Consider the following 25,876-nt stretch of genomic DNA (forward strand, 5'->3'; position numbering starts at 1 on the left):
CCCGTACTTCCTCAGAAGATTTTTTTTTTTTTTTTTGTGAAAGTGAAACATTAACTTTTGAGGTTTTTTTTGTTTGTTTGGTTTCATTCAAAGGATGTTTTTACGTTTAAAAAAGAAAGGACGCAAATAAAAAAGGATATCTAGGATGTGTGTGAAACACTGTTGTACGGTGTTTTTCTGCAAGTGTAATTTAAGTTGACTCATCCATCCAGCTCCCCATCCCCATTACACTTCTTTTGGTTTTCCTCTGTACATTGCTGTGGGTGTGAAGATAGTATTTTAATATTTGTATAAAGTTTAATTTAATTCTACATTGTGTATATAACTATTTCTAATTAAAGCTTTCATTTGAAGTACTCAAGTGGTGTGTTTACTTTGGTGAGTTTGATGCTTGTCATGTTGTGGTTTACTCTTTAACTGCTTTTATAGTTATATAATAATCCATACTGTCATATGACATGATGGATTCCATTGTAATGAGGGTAAAGTGCAGATTTCATTAGTTAGTAATTAATGTGCGTTAACGCCATCTAGTGTTCGAGCCCTGTACTACTAGTGTATAGTTGTAAAGGAAGTCCGGCTCATTTCCGCGTTTCGGTTCTTTTGAACGGTTCTTTCAAAGAAACGATTCAAAAGAACGATGCAGCTATTTACCTCATTATGTTGCAGCCTTAATGCATCTCATTTAGAATCTAAATAATAGTAAACCATCATGACCAGTCCAGTATGGTTTTTTGGTGAATCGGACCAAAAGAATGTGCCGGCTCCGAGAGATTTAGTTCGCGATTATTCACGAATCATTCAGACTCAATTTGTGAACCGGTTCAATTGATTCAGTACAATTCGTTGCAGTGCGAATTGCGAAAACGGCGTGTTTTATCTAAACAAGGTATTTTATGGTCGGAATAAATTTGGAAATTCAGATCAAAGTTACCACAGACACTACAAATTGTGTTTCGTCTCTCTTAAGAAAATTATTTTACCATACAGCCTTACGTTTGACATATTTTCCACCATTTTCTCAATACGTTGATAGCTACATAATGGTTCAAATTATTGAGTAATCACAGTAGAATTCACAGCGTATCTGTCAGTAGTGCAGCGGTTGTGGTGTTCTGAACTGATCTCAGATCAGCGCTGAAGCCGAGCCTCGTTCGCAGCTCTTCAGACTCCATTTTGTGTGAGGGGACTGTTCGGACAGGCACGACACATTCAGAGGACAAACATCAGGTAGAGGTATGTACCCGAGCCAGTATGTACTTAAGACATCTTCACACTTGCCTGAATTCTTCTTATAAGGGATGTGTTGTTTAAACGACTGTATTTTGTAGAGCGATTCAGCAGTTAATGATCTCTCTCTGGATGTGGGTTGTGGCCTCGAGCCTTTATTGTTGCAGAGATTCGTAACGTTAATGTTTGGTGTTTGACAATTGCAGAATGACAGTATTATTAGATCATGGTTGTTTTAACTTGTTTGTGCTTGTTTTGAGGAGGATGAGCGGTTGTCGTATTTTCATCGGTCGATTAAACCCCTCTGCTCGGGAAAAGGACGTCGAGCGGTTCTTCAAGGGTTATGGAAGAATCAGGGACATTGACCTGAAAAGAGGCTTCGGATTTGTAGTACGTTTTGCCTTTTTACAATTTAACAATATTGTAACAACATATTCTATGCATGTCAGTAGTTAGCTTCAATTGACTATATTAATAACACAACAAGGGCCGCGTTTTAAAGCCCAGTGAGCTGCCTACAGCGTTATTTGACCGCATTCACCAATGGTGGTAAGACAGCTCTCATTTTGCCTATATTTCTATAAAGTGTGTGTGTGTGTGTACACACACACAATTAAATTATAAATTACTATATATTTTCTAACCACCGTTTGGGGGAAGTCACTTCTAAGGATCACTAGAAGTTCGCATTTGCACACAGTAAAAACATTAATATTGATATTTTTAAAATAACTTTTCTGTTTTCATATACTTCAAACCATAATTTAATCCTTTGATGGAATAGAATTTTCAGCAGACATCATTACTCCAGTTATATTCAGTGTCACATGATCCTTCAGAAATCATTGTAATGTAAAGATTTGGTACTTAAAGGGATAGTTCACCCAAAATTCTGTCATTAATTACTCACCCTCATGTTGTTCCAAACTCGTAAGACCTTCGTTCATCTTCAGAACACAAATTAAGATATTTTTGATGAAATCCGAGAGCTTTCTAACCCTGCATAGACAGCAATGCAACTGAAATCTTCAAGGCCCATAAAGTTAGTAAGGACATCGTTAAAATAGTCCATGTGACATCAGTGGTTCAACTGTAATTTTATGAAGCTATGAGAATACGTTTTGAGTACAAAGAAAACAAATATAATGACTTTATTCAACGATTTCTTCTCTTCCAGATCAGTCTCCGCCACCATTCACAAGAATAGCAGACACATTAGGAGCACCACACGCATAGGTTGTGGTATTCTCATGAATGGCGGCGAAGACTGTTCTGGAAGAGAAGAAATCCTTTTTGTTCAAATTTCTTAACTGCTCAGTTTAGTATTAAATAAGTAATATTAATTGAAAAAATTAATTAGGAAAAATAAACTAAAGATCAAGAATGGCAACACGTCATTAAACCTCTGCAGTATATAATATTCACATGTAAATCTTGAGTTCTTTCTTGCAGGAATTTGATGATCCGAGAGATGCAGAAGATGCTGTTTATGAGCTTGATGGGAAAGAGCTCTGCAATGAGAGGTATGATCAGTGTTTATTTGTATATTGCTTTTCTCAGTACATATTGTTTAAAAACAGCCTTAATTTCCTCAGTGAGCAGGCTAAAAGCAACAGGGATAAGGAAAATCTATCTAAGATTGATTAGGTAGAGAAAAAGAAGAAGCCTTGGAGGGAACGGAGACTTAGCCGAGGCAGACACATGTCTAAGGGATGTTTTGATTTTAGGGTGACCATTGAACATGCCCGTGTGCGTCTGCGTGGAGGCCGAGGCCGTGGTGGTGGTGGAGGTCGTTTTCCTGGTCGGTATAGTCGTGGCTCCCAGGACAGCCGGAGGTAGGGGTCCATTTTTGTTCAATTTTCAATAGTTTTGGTTCAGTAAGATTTTTTATTTTTGTAAGAAATTAAAGGGGTCATATGATGCTGCTAAAAAGAACATTATTTTGTGTATTTGGTGTAATGAAATGTGTTTATGCGGTTTAAAGTTAAAAAAACACATTATTTTCCACATACTGTACATTATTGTTTCTCCTCTATGCCCCGCCTTTTTGAAACGCGTAGATTTTTACAAAGCTCATCGGTCTGAAAAAGCGAGGTGTGCTGTGATTGGCCAGCTATTCAGTGCGTTGTGATTGGCCGAATACCTCAAGCGTGAGACGGAAATGTTACGCCCCTCACCATACTGTCGATGCCGTGTCCGGCCGGAGCGACGAGACATAAACATTAAAACCCATTACAAACGAGGCATTTGTTGCATCCAGTGGGGACATAATTACTGATTATAATGACTTATACTGTCTTTTTACGCGTTGCGTTGCATTGCGCCGCGTAAACATAAAACCCTGTCTGCATTTGTGATCAGAGAAATGACAAACAACAAGTGCTAACGTTAATCCACACTGCCCAAAACTTGCGTTTGAATCATCAGTGGCAAATGATAAAAGAAAACGTACTTACGTGAGTCAGAACTGCCGGCATTTTAGTCTAACGTAACTCTCCCAGGATCAGTAAACAGTCCTCCATAAAATGTGCTGGCGATCCACAGCACTAAGTTGATGTATTCCCTCAGCGACCAGCACAGATCAGCTCTAGGCATGACGAAGCGGATATCGTCCTCTTTTGGAAGACCAAAGTAGCTTCGCTTTCACAACGAAGCACACAGCGTCTTCAGGACATGGCGGCAGCGGCAACAATACTACAGTGAGAATAAAAGTTACGCCTTCTTTCTTTGCGTGAACATTTGGGCGGTGTTATGCAAATCTTCCCACATAGTGAGGTAGATATGTGGGGGCGTGTTTGAACGAGCCATTTTAGGTAGGTGTGGCTAACTCTTAACTTTTATAAAGAATATCTCTTTGGATTTGAGACTTTAGTCTTTGCAACTTTACAGATCTTCTTTATGCACCAAGAGCTTGTAACACTCTAAAGAGAAAGGAAAAAATGAAATCGCGTCATATGACCCCTTTAAGTTTTATTCAGCAAGGATGCATTAAATTGATCAAAACTGCCAGTAAGGACTTTTACATTGTTACAAAAAAAAAAAAATTTCAAATAAATGCTGTTCTTTTGAAGTGTCTATCTAAATCTAAAAGGTATGGCATGTTTGCACAGGTAGGCTTGTGTAAACATACTATGTTCAGTTTAGTTGTATTTTCTACATTAGAAATTAAGCCAATAACTCTAAGTGTTTCACCTGTCAGGAATCCTCCACCAATGCGCACAGAGAATCGCCTTATTGTGGAGAATTTGTCGTCGAGAGTCAGCTGGCAGGTGAGTGTTCAACAATTTGCTGTCAGGTTTTGTTGAGTCAGTTATATTCCCAGTCATTGCAAATGACAAAAAATAAGGATTTCCTTCAAAGATGAATAGAATTATGAGAGTTATGTAGATAGATAGTTATGTTGATTTAGTAGCTTTTAATTACCCAACTAAATGTAAATCTGTGACAAAAAGTGTCATTCTGAGATTAATTTCAAATTCAAGGTCATATAAAAAATACTTGGTGCTAGAGAAGAGGAAATGGTAAAGTTAAGTCACTTTGCCTCTGTTTTAACCAATTGTTCACCCCTCTATTTGCCAGCCTGACTGTTGTGTCGTATGGAAGAGATCGCTAATGGTGGAGTTAACCCCTACAGGGCCCCTCTCTCTGCTTAAGCCACTCCCGTTGTGTCCCACGCCTAGTTGACCTCCGCCGATCGCCGCCGAGCGCATGAGAGCTCTCTGTGAGTGATGCCCTCTCGCTCTAGAGGCAGCAGCTGCCGCTACAAAGCGCAGTTTGTGACGGTGCCGAGCTGAAAGAGAGAGAGAGAGACAGAGAGTGAAAGAGAGAGAGGGGCAGAAAGAGAGCGAGAGAAAGAGAGAAACAGAGCCAATCTCTGGTATACGCAGTCAATCGAGGGGTTCGGTAATTTGAGAGGCTTCGATCGGTATACTCACCCACCCTGCTCTCTGGTGGTCCCGAGGATAAAATCTCCAGGTTATGGCCCCAGCCCGATGGGTACGTTCCCAGGTATTAGTCTATAATCTCTTCCTCGCTGTTTACGCTCAGTGCCCTTGAGGGGACGGCACAAATAGGGTACGATCGATGGAGGGAAGCCCTGTGCTCTACCACACTGTATACACTTGTGTTTTGGTAAGAATGCATCTGCCATGTAAATGTATTTTGCATTTTAACAAATGTGGGGCCCTTTTTTACGAGCTGCTCCACATATTTCCTCTGCTAGTCTTGTAGTACGGGGGTCTGGGAATGTTACAGCATTGCAAGCCAAAAGTACCCTTGATTATACGCAACTCCTTTTCGTTCCAGTGCTCGTTAATTTTGGCTGACGAGACAGAAGTCTTTGTGTTTAGAAGCCAGGGTTGGCCTCACAAAGCTTTGAATAGAGATTCCTAAGACCATGAAATGGGGCTGATTCACACGTGTTGTGATTCAAAGGTGTCAGCTTGGCCTCGCTTTTTGCAGTTCTTTTCTGTCTGATTACTAATCCAAAAAGTTACCCTACACAGACCCTATACTTTTTGTTGGTATCCGTGTGCTGAAATGTTCTTCAGCTTAATTTGAATGTTTGTATGGAGCATATTGAACATGGTCCAGGCTTGAGCATGAGCTGAGAGATTCTCGGACCCCAACTTTGATAGTTCAGTTACTGTGATACTTCATAAAACGTGTAAAAATGATTATCTGAGTTACTTAGCTAACTCAAAATGCTGGTGTACTGTGTGTAGGATTTGAAGGATTTCATGAGACAAGCTGGAGAGGTTACATTTGCAGATGCCCATCGGCCAAAGCTTAATGAGGGGTAAGCTGGCTATTTTCTTTCCTGTTACTCTCCCTGCAGAACTGTTTTAAAGCTGAATTGATACTGCTTTTTTTTTTTGCTGTTTTGTGTAATACTTTTATCTTTCTACAGTGTGGTTGAGTTTGCGTCTCATAGTGATCTAAAAAATGCCCTTGAGAAGTTGTCTGGGAAGGAGATCAATGGAAGGAAAATCAAACTTGTTGAGGCATCCAGGAAAAAGTGAGTTATTCTTGTTTTTAGCTGTCTGTTAAGGTTTAAAGTTTAAAATTTTTGTATGTACCGTTAATGACAAATGTAGTATATAAACTGTATAATATGTATAATGAAAAATATATATATAGGTTTATACTATACTGTTTAAAAGATTGGGGTCAGTATTTTTTATTTTTTTTCACCAAAACATTAAATTGCATTAAATTGATCAAACGTGACAGTAAACACATTTATAATGTTACAAAAAAAATCTACATATAAGTTATTTTCTTATGGACTTTCTAATAATGAAAAAAAAACTGAAGAAAATGTTTTCTCAAAAATATCAAGCAGCACAACTGTTTTTAACAATAATAATAAATGTTTCTTGGTCACCAAATCTGCATATTTGAATGATTTCTGACGGATCATGTGACTCTGAAGACTGGAGTAATGGTTGCTGAAAATTTAGTGTTACAATCACATATTAAATATTAAAATTAGGGCTGTGCAAAAAATCGAATGCGATTTTTCATGCGCATCTCGTCAGTAAAGCCGCTTCTGTGATTAGTAGTAAATCTCCAGCACGTGCTTTCAGATGGAGCGGCATTTACTACACAGAGCCGTAGTTCACTGACAAGCTACACAAAATCGCCGGCGATTCATTGCCAATCACAGGAGCGGCTTTACTGACGAGATGCGCATGAAAATCGCATTCGATTTTTTGCACAGCCCTAATTAAAATAGAAATGTTTAAATCATTTAATAGTTTATTGTAATAGTATTTCACAATACAGTTACAGTTTTACTATATTTATTTTTTTCAAAAACATTTTAAAAAATCATATCGACCCTTAACTTTTGAATGTAAATATTGACAGACAGATGATTGATTGATTGATTGATTGATTTTCTCTTGTCCTGTAGGTCCAGAACTCGGTCTCGTTCAAATAGCTCATCCCGTTCTCGTTCCAGAGGGCGCTCCACGTCACGTTCTCGTAGCCGCTCCCGTTCCCACAGCCCCAAATCACATAACCGCTCCAGAAGTCGGTCCCGTTCGGCCAGTGCTTCTCCTGTGCGGCCCAAAGAAGCCCCACGTGCTGAATCGGCGTCACCACCGACCCCAGCACAGCGCCCCCCACCGTCCCGTTCCCCGTCTGCTGACAGTCGTCATTAGCCGCCACTGCTCTGTATGCTGAGGGATGCGTCTGTAGTCAAGCACTGCAAGAGGCTGAAGTTAGCGATATTGTCCCATCTTTGACCAGTTTTGGTCCCGAAAGTGGAGGAACAGCCTCTCTCCAGCCTCTGTTGCTAGATTGAAGGTATTTGACAGGAGAGTCACTTAAATCAGGAATATACTACTATTTTGGGTGTTTTGTTAAAGTTCATATCGGAAATGGGTATTTTGTGGTTATTTTTATCACTATATACAGAGTGAGGTTTGATTGATGTTGAGAGAGTCTTTAATTGTTTAAATATAATCATGGACAAGCCAGTAAATGTGATTGTTTTCAGTAAGTTTGACTCTTTGTTTTGTGTTGAAAATATTAATTAGGGTTTTATGAATAAAACATAGTATGAATCGTGACTGACAACAAATGAGCTTTTATTGCTTCATGAAAGGCTGATGGTAACATGAATTTCAAGTGCAAAAACTGCCACACATGCACAAACACAAAATGAGGAGCGAGGATTTCATATCCAACAAATAAAGTAAAATTAAGTTTCTAATACTTTGTAGGTCTTTCAACATTTTACAAAACCGCCTGTGCTGTTTGGGCCAGCTAACTGTTTCTTTTTGTTACTTCATGAATATGTGTGTGAATCGTTTGTAATGTGGATGCTTGAATTATAATCAAAGCATTATCAGAGTTCCCTCCACGCTGCATGAAAAAATTAGATCTTATCATATACAAGCCTATTCATATGTATGCATTTAATTTCTCATTCTGGAGACATTTCTATGTTGCATTTGTTTGTATGAGTAAATTATGCTTTTTTGCAATGCATACATTTTCTTTTATTTAACAAAACAGGATGAGATTTTAATATGGCATAATTCTGATGTATCATGCTTTTTAGTATTCCGGTATTTTGAGTATGTAAAAATCAGACAATGTCAGGTTTTGTCTGGATATGTTTTGATGCATGTGTTACCTTTCTGTACCATGGTACAAATATTACACATGAAAATGTTTTTGAGCAATTATAAAGTTTGTGTAGCACTGTTCAAAATGAATAAATTACTGAAAAGCTGTTAGGAATGAGGTCGGCCATTTTCCAAAATAAAAATCACACAATCTGAAACGGTAATGACAATATTACAGTACATGCCTAAAACAAAAATGCATTACACATACATTGCTCATATAAGACAGTAATGGTTTCTTAATGCAGTGTCTAATTGTATGTGGTTGCACAACAGCATAAAAGTGCCATATTTTTTAACCTGAAAGTCTCCATTTTATAAAATTATTCAATGTGTTTCTAAGCCATAAGAACTCATTTAACGGGGAATACATTTTTCAAAATGTTTTCAAGTGTAAAAAAACAGTTAATACCTTTATTCAAACAATTAATTTGTACAGTAAAGTTAACTATTTTTATACTCTAAACTGACTATTCGGCATTATGCATATGTTTTTCAAGGAGGAACAACAAAATATGTAGTTTCCCCGTGGTCACAGCATCTGTGGTACTTTGGTCCCAAATTCCTTGAGTCCATTTTGAGCTTTAGAAGCACTATGGGGTCTGTGTTTCTAAGCCATAAGAACTCATTTAACAGGGAATACATTTTTCAAAATGTTTTCAAGTGTAAAAAAGTTAATACCTTTATTCAAACAATTAATTTGTACAGTAAAGTTAACTATTTTTATACTCTAAACTGACTATTCGGCATTATGCATATGTTTTTCAAGGAGGAACAACAAAATATGTAGTTTCCCCGTGGTCACAGCATCTGTGGTACTTTGGTCCCAAATTCCTTGAGTCCATTTTGAGCTTTATAAGCACTATGGGGTCCTCAGATAACACTGTTAGAGGGCCCATTAGTTTCTTCAGCTGCTCTTTCCACTGCTGTGTACTCTTTCGTTTCTGTGTAGAAAGAGATAATAGTTATTTTTAGAATTTAAAATACATATAATACAGTATTTAATTTTTTTAAAACAATACTTATTTAGGTTGTTAGGTGAGTATAATTTTACAAAATGAAAATTTGCTGAAATGTACTCATTCTCAGGCCTTTCAAGATTCAGAAAAAGTCAAAAAAATTAGCATTACATCACTTGCTCACCAATGGATCCTCTGCAGTGAATGGATGCCGTCAGAATGAGAGTTTAAACAGCTGATAAAAACATTACAATAATCCACAAGTAATCAATCCACACGACTCCAGGCTATCAATTAACATCTTGTGAAGTGAAATCTGTGTTCGTAATAAACAAATTTTACATTTTGAATTCAACTTGTTGCTTCCAGCTAAAATACAAGTCCTCTATCTACTGTGTATATTGCTTTCTCCCAAGAAATACGCACAGATCAACCACTGCTTACAAGTGAAAACAGCCCAAAAAAATATGTCAGTGAATTTTGATGTGAAAGGACAACATGGGATGGGGATTTTCACTTTACAAGACGTGAATTGATGGACTGGAGTCGTGTGGATTACTTGTGGAATATTTGTGATGTTTTTATCAGCTGTTTGGACTCTCATTCTCATTCACCGTAGAGGATCCATTAGTGAGCAAGTAATGTACTGCTAAATTTCTCCAAATCTTTTCCGATGAAGAAGAAAAAAAACTCATCTACATCTTGGATGGCCTGAGGGCAAGTACATTTTCAGCATTTCATAACAGTTTATAGAGTTCATGTACCTTGTTGGGATGGTCTCAGTCTCTGATGGCATCTGAACAGGAATATCAAAATAAGGGCCTCGACTATCTGGAACACAATGTAGATGACGGGGAAGAAATACAGCTGACCAATGAGCTCAGCAGGAAAGGCCACCTTCAGGATTGTGGTACACAGCTGGATGTTCTGACAGCCCACCTCCATAGAAACAGTCCGTCTGCAACTGAGGACCAAAGGACACAAGTGAACATGATGACGAAAAAACTGCACTTTGACTGAACAATAAATCAATTTGGTTGATTATCTTGTGAATGGATTTGCATCTCACTCATACACTACAATTCTATACGGTGGACATACGGTGCATTCATCCTGAACAGAGTGGACAGGATATATCCACATATGAATCCAGTCAATGGCATCAATGCAGCTGTGGCTATAAGTTGACGAGACAGCACTGTGAAAATTTTTCCTCCATCAGACATACCAGCAAGAACCCCAATGACAACACATGAGATCAGCAGGAGTGTTAACCCAACCTACAAGCCAACAGGAAAATAAATGCAGAACATGCTTATAATTGTTTATAATTTGTCTATCATGCTAATGGCATGTAGCCAGAGCATTTATATTTTACAATACAACAGTTTGCTTTGCGTGGTCGAGCAGCATTCCAGAGTGTTAAAAGAAACAAGTAGCGGTCTTTATGAATGTGTAATTGAATCATTTACTCAACTGATTCTTTAAAGACGCTGATTCATTCAGGAACTAAACACCACTACCGTGCAGGGGTGCGTTTCCCAGAAGCAACTATGGTCGCAAGTTCCGTCATTACCAATCGAGTGCAATGGAACTTGCGACCATAGTTATCTAACGATGCTTTTGGGAAATGCACCCCTGGTCTGAGTCACACAACGGTTTTGTTTTGGCTTTGCTTAAAAAATAGAAACAAACAGAGAAACTGAAATTGTGTCTAATTACATCTACGTTAGAGCTCACTTTTACCTCTGTTCAGCAGATTTCGCAACAGGTTCGATTTGGTCACGCAGATTCGCCCTGTTAACCAACAGAAACCTGCTTGGTTTGAAAGTGACTTCCGTGCAAGCTGTGATTCATACATCACTACACTATGATGGGTACGTGGCCACGTTAACAAGATTTCACAGGCAAAATTTTGCGGGTCTAGTGTCCATGGAGTTGCGGTGTATGGTGTACAGCTCACACAAAACTCATTTTCAAACCAAGCAGCTTACTGTTAACTAGTACAAGAGCGAAATTTGCATGGGGAACTTGTTTGCCTGGATGACTGGATTTGCCTGCGGGATTTTGCAGAGTAATCGTAAATGTTACCTCACCTTTACTCTGCTAAAGTCATTATTGAACTGTTGAATAAAAGCAGTATCATACTCCATACATGAATTAACACACACCTTGGTGATGATCTTAGAATACTGGGGCACTCGGTAGTTGATCAAGATCCCAATACCGCAGGGCACCAGGATCATAATCAGGGCAAAAGTGATGTAAGTGAAAGGAACAAATTGTGCCAGGTTTGAGAAACCCTGGCTGTACAGATAGAGCAGGAGTGGCATCATACCCAATCCCAGTGCCGTGGAACAAGTAGTCATCACAATACTGAGAGAAAAAAAATAGATACAATTTAAAATAATGAGATACTTTGTGCAACCATATTGTCATTGGTGCCCTGTGTTAGAGAAATGCAGATAAAGCACTAGACAAACTTGAATAGATATTTAACTCATGTATTGCATCGGGTGGTTCTTGGCCTCCATGTTGTGCATTAAAATCGTTTAATGCAGCCGTGAATTATCCCGCTTATACCCATAAATATGTATAGGTAGATGCCTCCTTCAACAGCTCTAGGCACGTAGACACGTCCTCCATCTTGCAACAGTCAGCTTGACGTCATTCACCATAATAAACAATGAATATTCGAAGATGCCACAATCCTGCACAGCCGATGGTTGTAAAAACCGCCGGGATTTAAATTCCCGAAGAAACGGGATAACATTTCACAGATGAGAATGCGAAAGTCCGGCGGAAACATAGATATGTAAGGATTGTGACATCTTCGAATATTCATTGATAAAATTATGGTGAATGACGGCAAGTTGACCCTTCCAATATGGCGGGCGGCTTACGTATAGTGGCCCATAGAAACAGTTGCTAATGAGGCATCTACATATACATATACCATGGTCATTTGTCAAGTTAAAGTTGTTAATGATGTATGCAGCCCAATATTTGACCGGAAGGGTAAAAATGACGGTTATTTTCGAATGAATTATAGCATTTATTTGAATTAGTTATCGATCAATCGAGAGAGATGACAGCTGTTTGTGTGTTACCTGTGTCCAGGGACGGCGTAACGGGGGGGAAGGTTAGGATGGTTCCAAGGGCCCAATGAGGGAGAGGGGGCCCGGAACTCGATTTTTACCCAGGGGGCTGTCAACAAGTTTCTGTGCTCCTGAATGTTTCTGTATGTGCGCAGAAAACTCTCTCTGTGTGTGCGTGTGTGTGCATCAATTACAGCATCGCATTAATATAGAATGGGGATTAAACTGACTTGGAACTACCTGTGCATTAAATGGTTTTAATGCATACCTCCCAGCCAATCAGAATCGAGTATTCAGACAGACCATGGTATAAATTATATTAATGCACACAAGTACTCAAATTACTGAATTGATTCATTGTTCACGTTTGAACAAAGATATTCCGATATAACCGATTCACTAGAATAAATCTAGTATTTATATCAGTCGTATTAAAGTTGCCATTATTACCATATAACATCGTTACATAGGCCTATATATTATTCATAGATTATTCATATAGCATGGATAAAGGGCCATTGCTTTCATTTTTCTTTTCTCAAAAAGCAATTGAATAAGTGTTAACTATAGAATAAATAATGAAATCAACTGCAATCATTTTTTGAGAGTTTAAAAAAAATACTGTAGGTTATAGTTTTAACAAATCCAACTCAAATTCCAAGCACCACAGGGAACCCGCTATAAGGTATGCAAACATCTTATGCAAACATCTGGGCTAAAAAACACCTGTTTTGCTGATCTTTCATGATCTGTAATGGACCCTTTTCACATTTCCGGGTTTCTCAGCAGCAGAAGCCGTCATAGTAGGGGAAACTTCTATAGCAGTGAATGGTAGACTACCACAAATATATTTTTTACATTCTCATTTGCTCAAATAGCAAAAGAAAAACTCCATGATAGTGTTTTCATGACTTTCCAAAAAAAAGGAAAAAAAGAGAGACTGATAACGGCAGTCAGTAGAGAGAACGATGTCAAATTTACAGTCAGTCCCATAGATGCTGTATTAGAAACACCCTCGCATTAACGTTAACTAGATTTTTTGTAATTTGATGCAAAGGTAGGCCTAATATAATACAAAGTAGGCCTATAGTGTTATAAATGTACTTTTTTTTTTTTTTTTTAAATGAAGATACAAAAAACTTTGGAGGATTTACAATGCTGATTGAAATGCGTCATCACAGTATTGTGAAAAGGGTCCATTGTCCCAGCTATTCAAATGATTTAAAGGAAATCCATAGATTGCTAAAAGTTCTTGCATTGTTTGCAACAAATAATCTCAGTGAGGTGAAGCTCATCATTTTCTCCATTAGTCTCGCATTAACGTTAACTAGATTTTTTGTAATTTGATGCAAAGGTAGGCCTAATATAATACAAAGTAGGCCTATAGTGTTATAAATGTACTTTTTTTTTTTTTTTTTTAAATGAAGATACAAAAAACTTTGGAGGATTTACAATGCTGATTGAAATGCGTCATCACAGTATTGTGAAAAGGGTCCATTGTCCCAGCTATTCAAATGATTTAAAGGAAATCCATAGATTGCTAAAAGTTCTTGCATTGTTTGCAACAAATAATCTCAGTGAGGTGAAGCTCATCATTTTCTCCATTAGTCTACTATTGGACAGTATTAATTGTCTGAAGAATTACCTGAGGTTCATGTCTCCCTGGAGAGCCAGAGCAAAGATGTTGGAGAGGTTTCCTCCCGGACAGCACCCACAAATTAACACAGATATGCTCTCCATAGGACCCAACTGAAACAGCTTTGCAAAGCAGAAGGCTGTGAGGGGCATTATACCATATTGAGCCCCAGCTGCAATCGCCACCCCTTTGGGTTTGATGAGATAATTCTTGATTTTTGAGATTTCCAATGTGCATCCAAGAGACACCATGGTGATAAAAAGAATAACAATTAACACCAAGCGGATAACCTGGTCTGCATTGTCACTGAATGCAGAGTCATTTGAGGTGGTGTTGTTTATATTCCCGTCAAAGCTTGAAAAGTTGGATTCGATGGTTGAATTTGCAGTGACCACCATTTTTGAAATGTTTTCATAAACTGTGAGATAGAAGTGAGAGACAGTTAAAGTGTCAAAAAAGTTTATGTAATCCAAGAAATAACAACAAATGCTTAAGTTGTTTTAAGTATATTTGTATCTGTAGAAAAATAAATCTCAAGCCTACCTTTGATTCACGCAGTGCTTCGGTGACTGTGTGGAATCTTCTCAGAAAGCCAGAGTGAACCAGTGAGAGAAAAATAGTGGTTTCCTATCTGTCCTCTAATCTGGTACAGTTTTTTTTTTGTTCATTAACCCTTTAAGGGCTAAGCTATTTATAACTTTATTTTAAATCACATTTACATTTAATATCACGGTGTAGTCATTTCTGAATATAGACATTTGTACACACCTCAAAACAATGTACACTAGTAGGAACATAACAGCATATTATATAGAGTTTTGTTTCTTCACACAGTTGTTACAAACAAAACTGAAGAAAATTGAAAATTTTCTCATTTGCAACGTCCAATTTTTAACACAAATATGCTTTTTTGGCCTTTTTTCATACATGTCTGCTTTCACTTTTTTTTTCCTACGCTAAGAAATTAGTCATAATAATTTCGACTAATTTTTTATGTATTTTCGTAAGTATCACAACCATTGGAAAAAGTTCAGCAACAGGTTATGCAGATTGATAATTTCCTTGATAAGTTACCAAATAGAAATGAACAAGTTATGGTGTTCATTGCCAAGTTTCAGAGCTGAAATTAGTGCAAGGCTGTGATTCTCATGTTCTTTGCAACCCACTGTAGGTAACCACATCCTACACAACGCAGCACTCACGAAATGCCAATGGAAGACTCTTGTTTTCAAAAATACAATAACATATCTAGACATTTCCAATAATTCCAGTTAGTCAGCATCTAACAACTAAACAACTCATGTTTTTATGTAAGTTTGCTCTTTCTGGACAAAAGGCTAGGCTATCTCAGCATGATATCAGTGTTGCTACTATAAAAAACATTATGTTCAAAACAACCCAATATGGGTTGTTTTTAACCCGAGGGCTGGGTAAATATGGAACAGAACACATGTTGGGTTAATTTTACCCAGCAAATTGGGTTGATTTAACCCAGCATATGGGTTGATTCATTTTTACTATATTAGCCTACTTGCTTATTTTTTTTCTTCATACATGAATTAATGTTTACAGATTTACTTGAATCATCTAAACCTTTGTAAAATACTCCACACAACCACTGGTTTGCATTATAACTTCCTTCATATCATATTTCCAGTATAGCATATTTTATATAATTTTTAATATGTAGACCATACATATTGCCTATATTTAAACTTGTTTAGTAAACATTAGAAGTAAAAATTAAACATTTAGAAGTAATTCACGTGTAATCGATCAGTCTCTGTTAGCCTATTTCCAAAGAAACGCCGCTGGTTCTCGTGCCCGAGCTGGAATCGTGTTCGGTGGGGAACTGCTAACTTCAGACCGCCACCCTGCATTTCACTCATATGCTGTGACTGACTCCATAACCTGCCCATAAACAAACAGTAAACATCTCCTGAAGAGGATGCAAATATGCCGTTACGAAACTACCCAAACACTGAAAAAATGACCAAAAAGGCTCAACCCAGCATTTGGGTTGAAAAAATAACCCAGGATTTTTTAGATCGAGGTGTTTGCTCTACTATTTGAGCTATAAATTATTAGAGCCATGAGAGTTTTGAATTTTTAACACGTACATTATGCAAGACAAATAAGTTGTTACATTGTATTTCCGATCAGTAATAAAAAATATTCTATTCTGTTCTATTCAACACTACTAATGAATCAAGTAAAAAATACATTATTATCAGTAGCAGTGCCACTAATGAATCAAAATCAGTTAGATACATTTTTTTATGTATTATATTATATATTATATTACACAGCACTAGTAATTAAGCAATTATCAACAGTACTACTAATGAATCAAGATCAGTTAAATATTTTAATGCATTACTACACTATATTATTTTAAATAACACTACTAACAAATTAATTTTAGTCAAATGTTTTTTAAACAACTGAACATAATCTTAATCTGAATAGATTGCTCTCATAAAGAATAATTACATTGCCATCTAGTGTTGAATATTAAATACATCGTACATTATGCAAGACAAATAAGTTGTTACATTGTATTTCCGATCAGTAATAAAAAATATTCTATTCTGTTCTATTCAACACTACTAATGAATCAAGTAAAATATACATTATTATCAGTAGCAGTGCCACTAATGAATCAAAATCAGTTAGATACATTTTTTAATGTATTATATTATATATTATATTACACAGCACTAGTAATTAAGCAATTATCAACAGTACTACTAATGAATCAAGATCAGTTAAATATTTTAATGCATTACTACACTATATTATTTTAAATAACACTACTAACAAATTTGGATTAGTCAAATGTTTTTTAAACAACTGAACATAATCTTAATCTGAATAGATTGCTCTCATAAAGAATAATTACATTGCCATCTAGTGTTGAATATTAAATACATTATAAACATTATATGTGTTTGAAACAGAAAATTATCTGAAAAGTGCAACTATTGTTAATGGTCCAACAAAATTGAATGACTAACATTATCCATGTTATCATTTTTTTTAATAATTGCAAGCTTTTATCTAACATAATGGTACTTATTACATTGTGCACTGTTATGACAGTACACATATTTTTGTATTTGACTGATATAACGTGTGAATTTATATACATACACCGGCATTGCATTTCTCAGAAAGGGAACAGGGTGGGAGATTTTAATCCTGCAGTGAAGCAGAGCCCCCCTGAGGAGTTATGGGGGAAGGGTGCTGGTGGGTCACGCAGATTGTCTCAGCTCATAGTTGCAAGCTGCCACATAGACAACACTGCTTTTTGGGCGGTCACTCTTCATCCCGGCTTCTGTCTCCTGTAGTCTGTTTCCTTCTCCACAGCCAGTACTAGAAATCAGACATTTGGGAGTGCAAAAATGTATCTTTTTTTTTCATTCTGACTATCTTATTTAAAGGGTCCTTTTTGTTCGGGTATAGGGTGAATTAAAGGGTGAGTGACAGTATTTTTGTGTTTGCACGAGTCCCCCTATTTGGTACTCTGACCTTGTGGGGGAGTGAACACAAATATGTGCTTGTTTTTACCCTTTTACTGATCCAGCAGCTCATATAATCCGCTGTTTAAGCTCCTTATCTGTAGCACTATTTTGTGGAGAGAGGGGAAAAAACACTATCTCTCTTGCTTTTAGGAAGTTTGACAGTTGAGTTTTATTGACTGTTGATTTATAGAAATTTTAAATCATATCACCAAAAGATATATAAAAGTTCTTTGGTCTCATGAAATATTAAAATATGCCATTTGATTTACCTATACCTACCATACATAGGTATTTTACATGTATGTGATAAGATTTGTGGTCTTTTTGGTCATTAAACAAAGTGTATTTTTTATTGGCAACAAATGCATTTTTATAGTATGTCAGACTATGGACAACATTATTTAGACATTTCCCTTATAATTTCAAAGTTAAAAACTATTTAACTTTTTAATTAAATAGACAATCACAGCCCTAACAGCAAAAACAATGTTGTTGTTACTTTCAGAGATTTTGTAAAGAATTGTCAGCGCATTTTTCATTGACCTCTGGACACGTAGTTGATATTTGCTCTTTTTTAATCTGCTAATTTATTTTCTGAACCTCATGATTAGTTAAAGAAATGACAAATAGTGTTTTTACAACTTGCTTTGTTTATGTAAAATATATTAATAAAGAAATCAAAGCTACTATTTCAGAATGGTAACTGAATAGATGTGTAGGAATTAAGTTTTTTAGATTATTGTTGTTGTTTTAAACTGTAACCCCTATTCATCTATTCTATATAATAGTATATACATCTGTGGTTTGTATTGTTATTGATCTAATAAAAATAATAAAATAATAATATTAACAATGCTTTAAATATTTAACGTGTAGTATTACTCACAAATATTTGTAGTATTAGTAATCACCATATTAGTCACAAACAGCACTGAGCACTTTCCACGTGTCTTGCTTGTAACACGACAAAAAATAAACTACAATTACCATGAAGCATTCTCATTAAAAGAGCTTTCCTTCGACTTGAAGTAGAGACGCATCTCAGAACTGCTGACTGGGTGTTGTAGTTGTACACAATAGATTCGCTGTTACATCGCCCAACCTTTTAGTTCTAAAAAACAACAAATCCCATAATACCTTGCGCTGTAATCAATGTAAATGTCCGTGTGTAGGCAAGTCACGTGTGGAGAGTCCGTTGATCTCGTTTCGTGTAAGCAGTGTATCTCTCCTGTTTGTTCATTTGATTTGGGCCCCATTTCATGTTGTTTTCAAAACAACATTTCGTGTAGATCTATCTATCTTCGCCGAAGAATGAGCGACAACGATGATATCGAGGTCGACAGTGATGTAAGTATAGTTATTATTGTTTGTAAGTTACTCTGCATGTATGAGAACGAAACCTCTTGTGTTTTCGATACTTGAGCCTCAATATGAGGCTAGCCTGTTAGCCATCCTAGCGTTTGAAATCATTTTCCAGCCAGTTAAATGAGAATATCAAGCCAGATGAGCAATTAAACACGGGGGTCGAGTTTATGCTTGTCTCCATATATTTACATTAGCGATTCTATGTACTAAGACAGTGCATTGCATCCATCAATAGCCAGTTAACGTTAAGTATCTCTCTTACAGCTGTAGCTACAATTGTACTTTTCTGTTCTGTTTTCTTACAGGAAGAATCACCGAGATTTCACTCTGTGGTGCGTAATAAGCGGAGCAATTAACCCAGTTTAGCGTTTAATGCCGAAAATTGCTTCTCTTTTTGAGATTAGCTACAATTTATTTCCGGGTAACGTTAGGTACTGAACGGCCGTAACTAATTTGCATCAGTGGACGACAAAACAAGATAGAATCAAGCCTAAAAAGGGGTAGATGTGGTGGATTGAATGAGCACGAGCAGAGGAGCACACAGTCTGCTTGTTTTGAGTCTGTTCAGGGAGCTCAGTGCTCGACAGCAGGGCACTTGCTGCAGGAGGGAGGGAGGGACGCGAGCGCTGGGCTTATAGCGAGCCGCATCTACACTGCGAGTGCGCGACGCTAGCAGTGTATATTGCGCATTAGTTGAACGATGTGAATACGTCAACAGGGTGAGCCCTTGTAATGTATGCATTTCACCCAAATGAGATCTTGTTTTTGTTAGATTAGACTGTGTATGAATAAATAAGCAACATTAAATATGAATCCTCGACCTATGGAACATCCTCCTTTTCAATTTTCAGTCATTTTTGTTTCGCATTACCAAAGCATTATTATTATTACCAAAACAGTGATAGAAAAGAGGAAAAAAATATAATAAAATTAACATACACACACACACACACACACACATATATATATATATATATATATATACACAGGGTGCAAACAAACCAGAGGGGGGATGTTTATAAAAATAAGTTTTTTTTTTTTTCCCCTTAAAAATATATATCAAACCACAGTGGAGCTATAAATATATAGATTATTATTTGCAGCTGTTACAGAAACATTTTTACAATAAGTACTCTGATTTGACCTTGAGATTAGCTTCGATATTTGACCGCTATTTATGATAATACTTGGTTACAATGACACTAATAGTTCTTATTTCTGCCAGGAATGCAAAATCAATCGGGAGTTAATGATATTTTGAATAGAATAACGAGAGACAAACCTGTGCATATTCAATCGTGTTTGCTTCCATTTGATCAGTGCTTCACTGCACAACATACAAACTTTTACGCCAAAAGTGTGCACATTATGTATTCACACGTTTACCTCATATTTCTTTAAATGGAATAGAACCATCATTTCTTAATGACTCTCTGCCGATCCCTCAGGCAATATTGCGTGATCATAATTCCCACATTGCGGTAATGGTAAACTTCTGCGTTCTGTCTCATAATACATTTATGCGTCAGTTTATTATATACAATATTTGCATTAGGTCACAGTAGAGTAAATTTTGAGCAAAACGTTGTGTATTAATCTCATACTGTCACTCTGAAATAGACTAATGTCGCGCGCTGACCTTCTGAAAAGCCCTGCACGGATTAAGGCACGTGAACCAGGATCACGAAACCCAGACCCAGTATTTTTTTTATACTGTATATATATATATATATATATATATATATATGCACACACACATACATACATACATATGTAGAATGTATATGAACTAATTGGGAACATTATTACATGTAAATATTAAAGGTATTGTTATCTCCAAAATAAATTCTGTCATTATTTATTTACAATCATGTTGTTCCAAATCTGTATGATTTTTTTTTCTTCTGTGAAATGCAAAAAATGAGAAAAGATGCAATGAAGATGAAGATCTATCAGTCCCTAATATTCTGTATTAAATGTTCTATATTCTGTATTAAAGTCATACAGATTTGAAACAACATGAAGGTTTTGATGATGCAATTTACATTTTTTTTTGTGAACTATCACTTTAAATTAACTAAAATTTCCAGTCTGGGCAGTGAGGTTCTAAGGCAGTTGATTTCTCAGGCTTTCACACCTTACATTTCTATGCATTTGTGATTGTCCTTTTATTAAAGCACAATGCTTTTGTTTTTACCATTATACATCATAATAACCCAGAGGCCTGAACAAGTGCGTGAACCTGCTGCTTAACGAGTATTGCTAACAAACATGAATCTTTAAAGAAAAATGTAGTGTAGAAGTGCAGTGGTGGCATAGAGTAGTTTATCCCCTAAATCAATTTAAAACTACATGGCTGAGTGCTTCATTTAAATTATGTGACCAAGTTAACATTTAAATGTCTCTCAGAAACGGTATAAAATAATAAATTGGATTACAATGTGAACTTGGGCATTTTCAAAAACTAAAAAAGCCTGATCATCTCCTAATGTCACTTTGAAATTAATACAGTATAGCTTTCCGTGCATTTGGAAATTTCTTGGGATTTTGTGGAGATGGGACCACAGTCTGTTAAACCAGTGAACTGTTTGCTCAGCTTGTACTTGGGCTGCTCTGTTTAACTAGAAAATGGGCTTGAGACTAGATAATTGACTTTAACTGTACAATAGTGTTATTTTTTGACTTCCCAACCTGTTTTGATGTTAAAGGGATAGACGTAACTGTCGTCATTTACTCACATTCATGTCGTTCCAAACCTGCATGGCTTTCAAACAAAAAGAAGATATTCTGAAGAATGTTTCAACTGCTTTTATCCATACGATGGAAGTTAATGCAGTCCAAAATGACATTGGTCCTCACTGACTTTCATTGAATGAATAAAAAAAAAAAAACATGTTTTGTGTTCCACACTTGAAAGTCATACAGATTTGGAATGACATGAGGGTCAGTAAATGATGTCAAAAGCTTTATTTTTTTAGTGAGCTATCACTTTAAGTAGTGACTGGTCAGTGTGAAAGGTGTGTCAATGGAGTTCATAGCAAGATGTTTAAAATAGCACTCATCACAAAAAGCAGGCTTGTTTTTACTAGCCTTGAGTTTTCATTGGGTAGACTGGAGACACGATGTCTGCAGTGTCCCCAAAGTCCTGCTATCTCCCACTTCTTTTTGTGCTGGGAGGAAATAGTTTTTCTTATCAGGATGTTGAGATCATAGGACAACAGGAAGGCATGTTGTAGACAATATTCCAAGAAAGCTTTTCTCTACAATTGTACTTATCATTTTGCTTTCTTTTATGTAAGTTACAGCCCTTTATACCTTTAATTTAGTGGAGACATTGTTCTTTTTATGATAGAATTGTGGAGAAACCACATGCATAGTTTTCACTATACTTGAGTGCAGAATAGCCCTTGTCATGTTGAGCACTTGGCCACTTCACGTGCATGTAATTAAATCCTGACATTGGCAGTGTACAGCGTACCCTTCTAGACATTAGGCAGACAGACTGTATCTGCCAGTAACACTATGGCCACACGTAGCTCTTCCAGGTGCAGCATAGACCCTGGAATGTCTTTGTGCTGCCCGGTGGCACTTCAACATTCGGATAACTGCTTTCGTTTTGCTTCTTTTTCCAAGGAATGCAAAAAGGGCACTTGTTAATGAGTCGCTGGATTCGAAACAGGTTTTACAGCTGTGCTTTTATGTAATAACAGTGTCTTGGCCAAGCCCAGTGACATTGGACTCCAGTGGCCGTGTTGTTTGAGGGATAGTACAATTGCAGTCTTTGTCCTATAAAAGCAGATAAGTCAATAAATTAGTATGTCTTAAATTAACTAAAGGAAATTCTAAAAAAATTAGCAACAAACAAACATAGTCCACGAGAATAAGCTGCAAAAAAAAAAAAAAACATATGCACCTTCTCTATTACAAGTCAAATTTTTTTAGATTGTCATGATCACTTAGTTTTTGTTGAGATTTAAAGGTCTGTATTACTACATGGTTTGCTAGTTAAACTGTAAGTGTTTTCTTATAACTCGCACTATTAGCCAATGGCACCATGACCAGCGAAGAGGCTGAAGCCGCTGTGATTCTCTCATTGCAGGCAGACAAACGGGCACATCACAATGCGCTGGAGCGCAAACGTAGGGACCACATCAAAGACAGCTTTCACAGCCTTCGGGATTCCGTTCCCGCCTTGCAAGGGGAAAAGGTTGGTGAATGTCACGTAAAACCATGCAGAACACAAGTAGACATAAAGGATGTTTGTTTTGTGTGCTTTTTGTTAATGAAATCTCAGCTGTTACACTGAATGTGATGACTTTAAATGTTATCATGAGATGATTGGCATGGGATTTCCATGTCGAGGTGTGAATGAAAAGCGTAATGAGAATTGGGAGCAGAGTGGGTCCAGACTGACTGATGTGATCCAAGTATAGGCGTGGTGCCAGGAAGCCTTCTCCTTCCTCTTGTGTTTCATATCTGAAATAGAATGTTCAAGAATGTAGTAGAAATCATTTTTGACCTTTATGATAGAACTATATTTCTAGTCACATGACTGGGGATGCACAATATGGTGGTACCATATTGGTTATTGGCTGATGTATGTTTTATTATTTATTGGTAACGCTTAATATTGGATATTTATTTTTGCTCTGTTTTTACATTTATAGTAAGTTAGTGTTAGATGACGGCAAAGGTAAATAAATAATTTAATCTCTCTGTTAAATGTAGCATTTAGCTAATCTCAAAATGAATGTTTTTCACACTACATTATAATGTTGTGATGCCTAAATACATTTGTAGCATTTAAAACAATTGATTATAGTTAAATGTTTTATTTTTAATTAATTTGGGTTAAATAGTATAGAAATTTAATATCAGACATTTATTGGTTATTAGTCATAACAAAATAATTAATGCTTCCCTAATCATTTTACTATTTCTCTAGTGAATTTATGGCTTGTTGTCACCATCTAACGCTCACTTAGTAATCTTTGAAAGCATGATTAATAGACATATTGAGTTTTCAGCCAGTTATTGGTCATAACATGAACATTTTTGGCTTATATCAGTATCGACCAGAATTATCCAAATGTGTAGCTTTTTAAGTAGGCGGTTTTTAAAGGGGTGGTTGATTATGATTTCTCTTTTTGAACTTTAGTTTGTGTGTAATGTTGCTGTTAGAGCATAAACAATGTCTGCAAAGTTACGACGCTCAGAGTTCAATGCAAAGAGAGAGATTTTCTTTCAAAGAAATCTGTTTAAGGACTACAAAAAACGGCTAGTAGGGACTACAACGAGCTTCTTCCTGGATTTGTGACACCACTAACCCTGATGTTTACATAAACCCCGCCCCCGGGAACACGCAACTACCTGTAATGGTAAGGGGGCGTGACGTTTCCGCACAACATGCACTAGGTGGTTAGCGAATCACAAAGACACAGAGCCCGTTAACCAATCAGAGCCCATTGCGTATTTCTGAGTGAGGGGCTTCATAGAACCAGGAACTCAACAGACCGTTTTGACAAGAATGGAAACAGCGGTGTAGAATAAAGGTAAAATATGTGAAAATAATGTGTTTTTTTTTTTTTAAACGAAGCATGAACACATTACACTGCACACCATAAACAATCAAGCTTTCAAAAAAAGCTGATCAACCACCCCTTTAAGCTATTTGTGTTCTTATTTGGGTTGTTTGAATTGGTTTGGGGTTCATATGTGTGCAATGTAACTACATTCCTTGCGTCAAATTCTAGTTTTTAATTTGTTGCTGACAGCAATCTATCAAACAGGCATCCCGAGCGCAAATCCTAGACAAAGCCACAGAGTACATCCAGTACATGCGACGGAAAAACCACACACACCAGCAGGACATCGACGACCTGAAGAGACAGAACGCTCTGCTGGAGCAACAAGGTGGGTGACGCTACGTTACTCCTCACTTTTGTCGTCTGGTCATGCCGATCTGTGCCAGTAGGTTTCTGTGCAGAAGTCTAATTTGGCTGTTGTAGTGCATCATCATACAACATATGATTTTAGGCAAAAAATGAAGAATGTGTCATCCTGTTTTTAATTTCCAGTACGGGCACTGGAGAAAGTCAAGGGGACCACGCAGCTGCAGGCCAACTACTCCTCTTCAGACAGCAGCCTGTACACCAACCCCAAGGGCAGCGCTGTATCGGCCTTCGACGGTGGTTCCGACTCGAGCTCGGAGTCTGAGCCGGAGGAACAGCGTTCCCGGAAGAAGCATCGCGGGGAGGACAGCTAAACAGCGGATCCTCAGCCTGCTCCACAAAGTTCTCCTCCAAGGGGAGGGAGAGTCACAGCAATGGCCTGTTTCTTGTTGTATTTTGTGTACCTCAATCGCCCCAAACCATTTTGATCAATCTTTCAGTGAATGTCAACCCTCGATTCCACACCTGAAGAAACCTCCGCCAGGTTTACAAGAGAGACTGTTACGGGAAGAACACTCACGGAAAACAACTTGTTTTTACTCTCCCTCCCTCTCCGACTCTGTTCGTCCATCTTGTGTCCTGGCACACGCAACAACAAACGATGATTTAAACCCAAAATGAGGCAGCTTTGCAACTTAAGGACTTGATGCTAATTATGTTTTTTTTTTGTACCCTTGTCTGCAATCCCTCCAGATGGAAATCCAAAGGGGTGAATGAGGCGTACAGCTCCTAGCACTGCTAAAATATATATATATATATATATATTGAATATCTTAAAGCCTGCTTAGAACTTACCCTTAGCTGAATTGTCCCGAGTGGTTTGCCTTTCTAAATATGTTACTTTTCCATAAAGGAATGTTTTTGAAGCATCTGTCAATGTACCCCTTGTTAGACCTATGGGATGAGTGACGCATTTTGATGTTATTGATAAAATCCCTTATTTAAAAAAAAAAAAAAATGCTTTATGGGAAGGC

At 37.1% G+C, this 25,876-nt stretch overlaps 3 protein-coding genes across 5 annotated transcripts; 2 read left to right on the forward strand and 1 right to left on the reverse strand.

Moving 5' to 3' along the window:
* The first annotated feature begins 1,077 nt into the window (after positions 1-1,077).
* On the forward strand, positions 1,078-8,480 carry LOC107756601 (serine/arginine-rich splicing factor 5-like). Of its 2 annotated transcripts, none has more exons than XM_016573781.1 (8): positions 1,078-1,236; positions 1,491-1,620; positions 2,683-2,753; positions 2,958-3,065; positions 4,430-4,499; positions 5,955-6,028; positions 6,140-6,247; positions 7,148-8,480. In XM_016573781.1, exons 2-8 carry the CDS (start codon positions 1,495-1,497, stop codon positions 7,395-7,397), a joined length of 807 nt encoding a protein of 268 aa, XP_016429267.1. In that variant the 5' UTR covers positions 1,078-1,236; positions 1,491-1,494; the 3' UTR covers positions 7,398-8,480. The 2 variants fall into 2 exon arrangements, with proteins under 2 accessions (XP_016429267.1, XP_016429269.1); XM_016573783.1 differs by having other exon boundaries at positions 1,494-1,620.
* A 623-nt stretch (positions 8,481-9,103) lies between these two features.
* On the reverse strand, positions 9,104-14,665 carry LOC107756602 (sodium/bile acid cotransporter-like). The gene is made up of 6 exons (XM_016573784.1): positions 14,606-14,665; positions 14,072-14,480; positions 11,500-11,704; positions 10,430-10,608; positions 10,093-10,292; positions 9,104-9,313 (listed from the first exon to the last, which is right to left on the reverse strand). The coding sequence occupies exons 2-6, from the start codon at positions 14,458-14,460 to the stop codon at positions 9,243-9,245; spliced, it is 1,044 nt and encodes a 347-aa protein (XP_016429270.1). The 5' UTR covers positions 14,461-14,480; positions 14,606-14,665; the 3' UTR covers positions 9,104-9,242.
* Positions 14,666-18,746: 4,081 nt separating this feature from the next.
* On the forward strand, positions 18,747-25,784 carry LOC107756603 (protein max). Of its 2 annotated transcripts, none has more exons than XM_016573785.1 (4): positions 18,747-18,933; positions 23,051-23,158; positions 24,726-24,864; positions 25,029-25,784. In XM_016573785.1, exons 1-4 carry the CDS (start codon positions 18,898-18,900, stop codon positions 25,214-25,216), a joined length of 471 nt encoding a protein of 156 aa, XP_016429271.1. In that variant the 5' UTR covers positions 18,747-18,897; the 3' UTR covers positions 25,217-25,784. The 2 variants fall into 2 exon arrangements, with proteins under 2 accessions (XP_016429271.1, XP_016429272.1); XM_016573786.1 differs by having other exon boundaries at positions 24,741-24,864.
* The last annotated feature ends 92 nt before the right edge of the window (positions 25,785-25,876 follow it).

Source organism: Sinocyclocheilus rhinocerous, unplaced genomic scaffold, assembly GCF_001515625.1.
Source record: "Sinocyclocheilus rhinocerous isolate Xijiao unplaced genomic scaffold, SAMN03320098_v1.1 scaffold683, whole genome shotgun sequence".
In the NCBI taxonomy this organism is placed as follows: Eukaryota; Metazoa; Chordata; class Actinopteri; order Cypriniformes; family Cyprinidae; genus Sinocyclocheilus; species Sinocyclocheilus rhinocerous.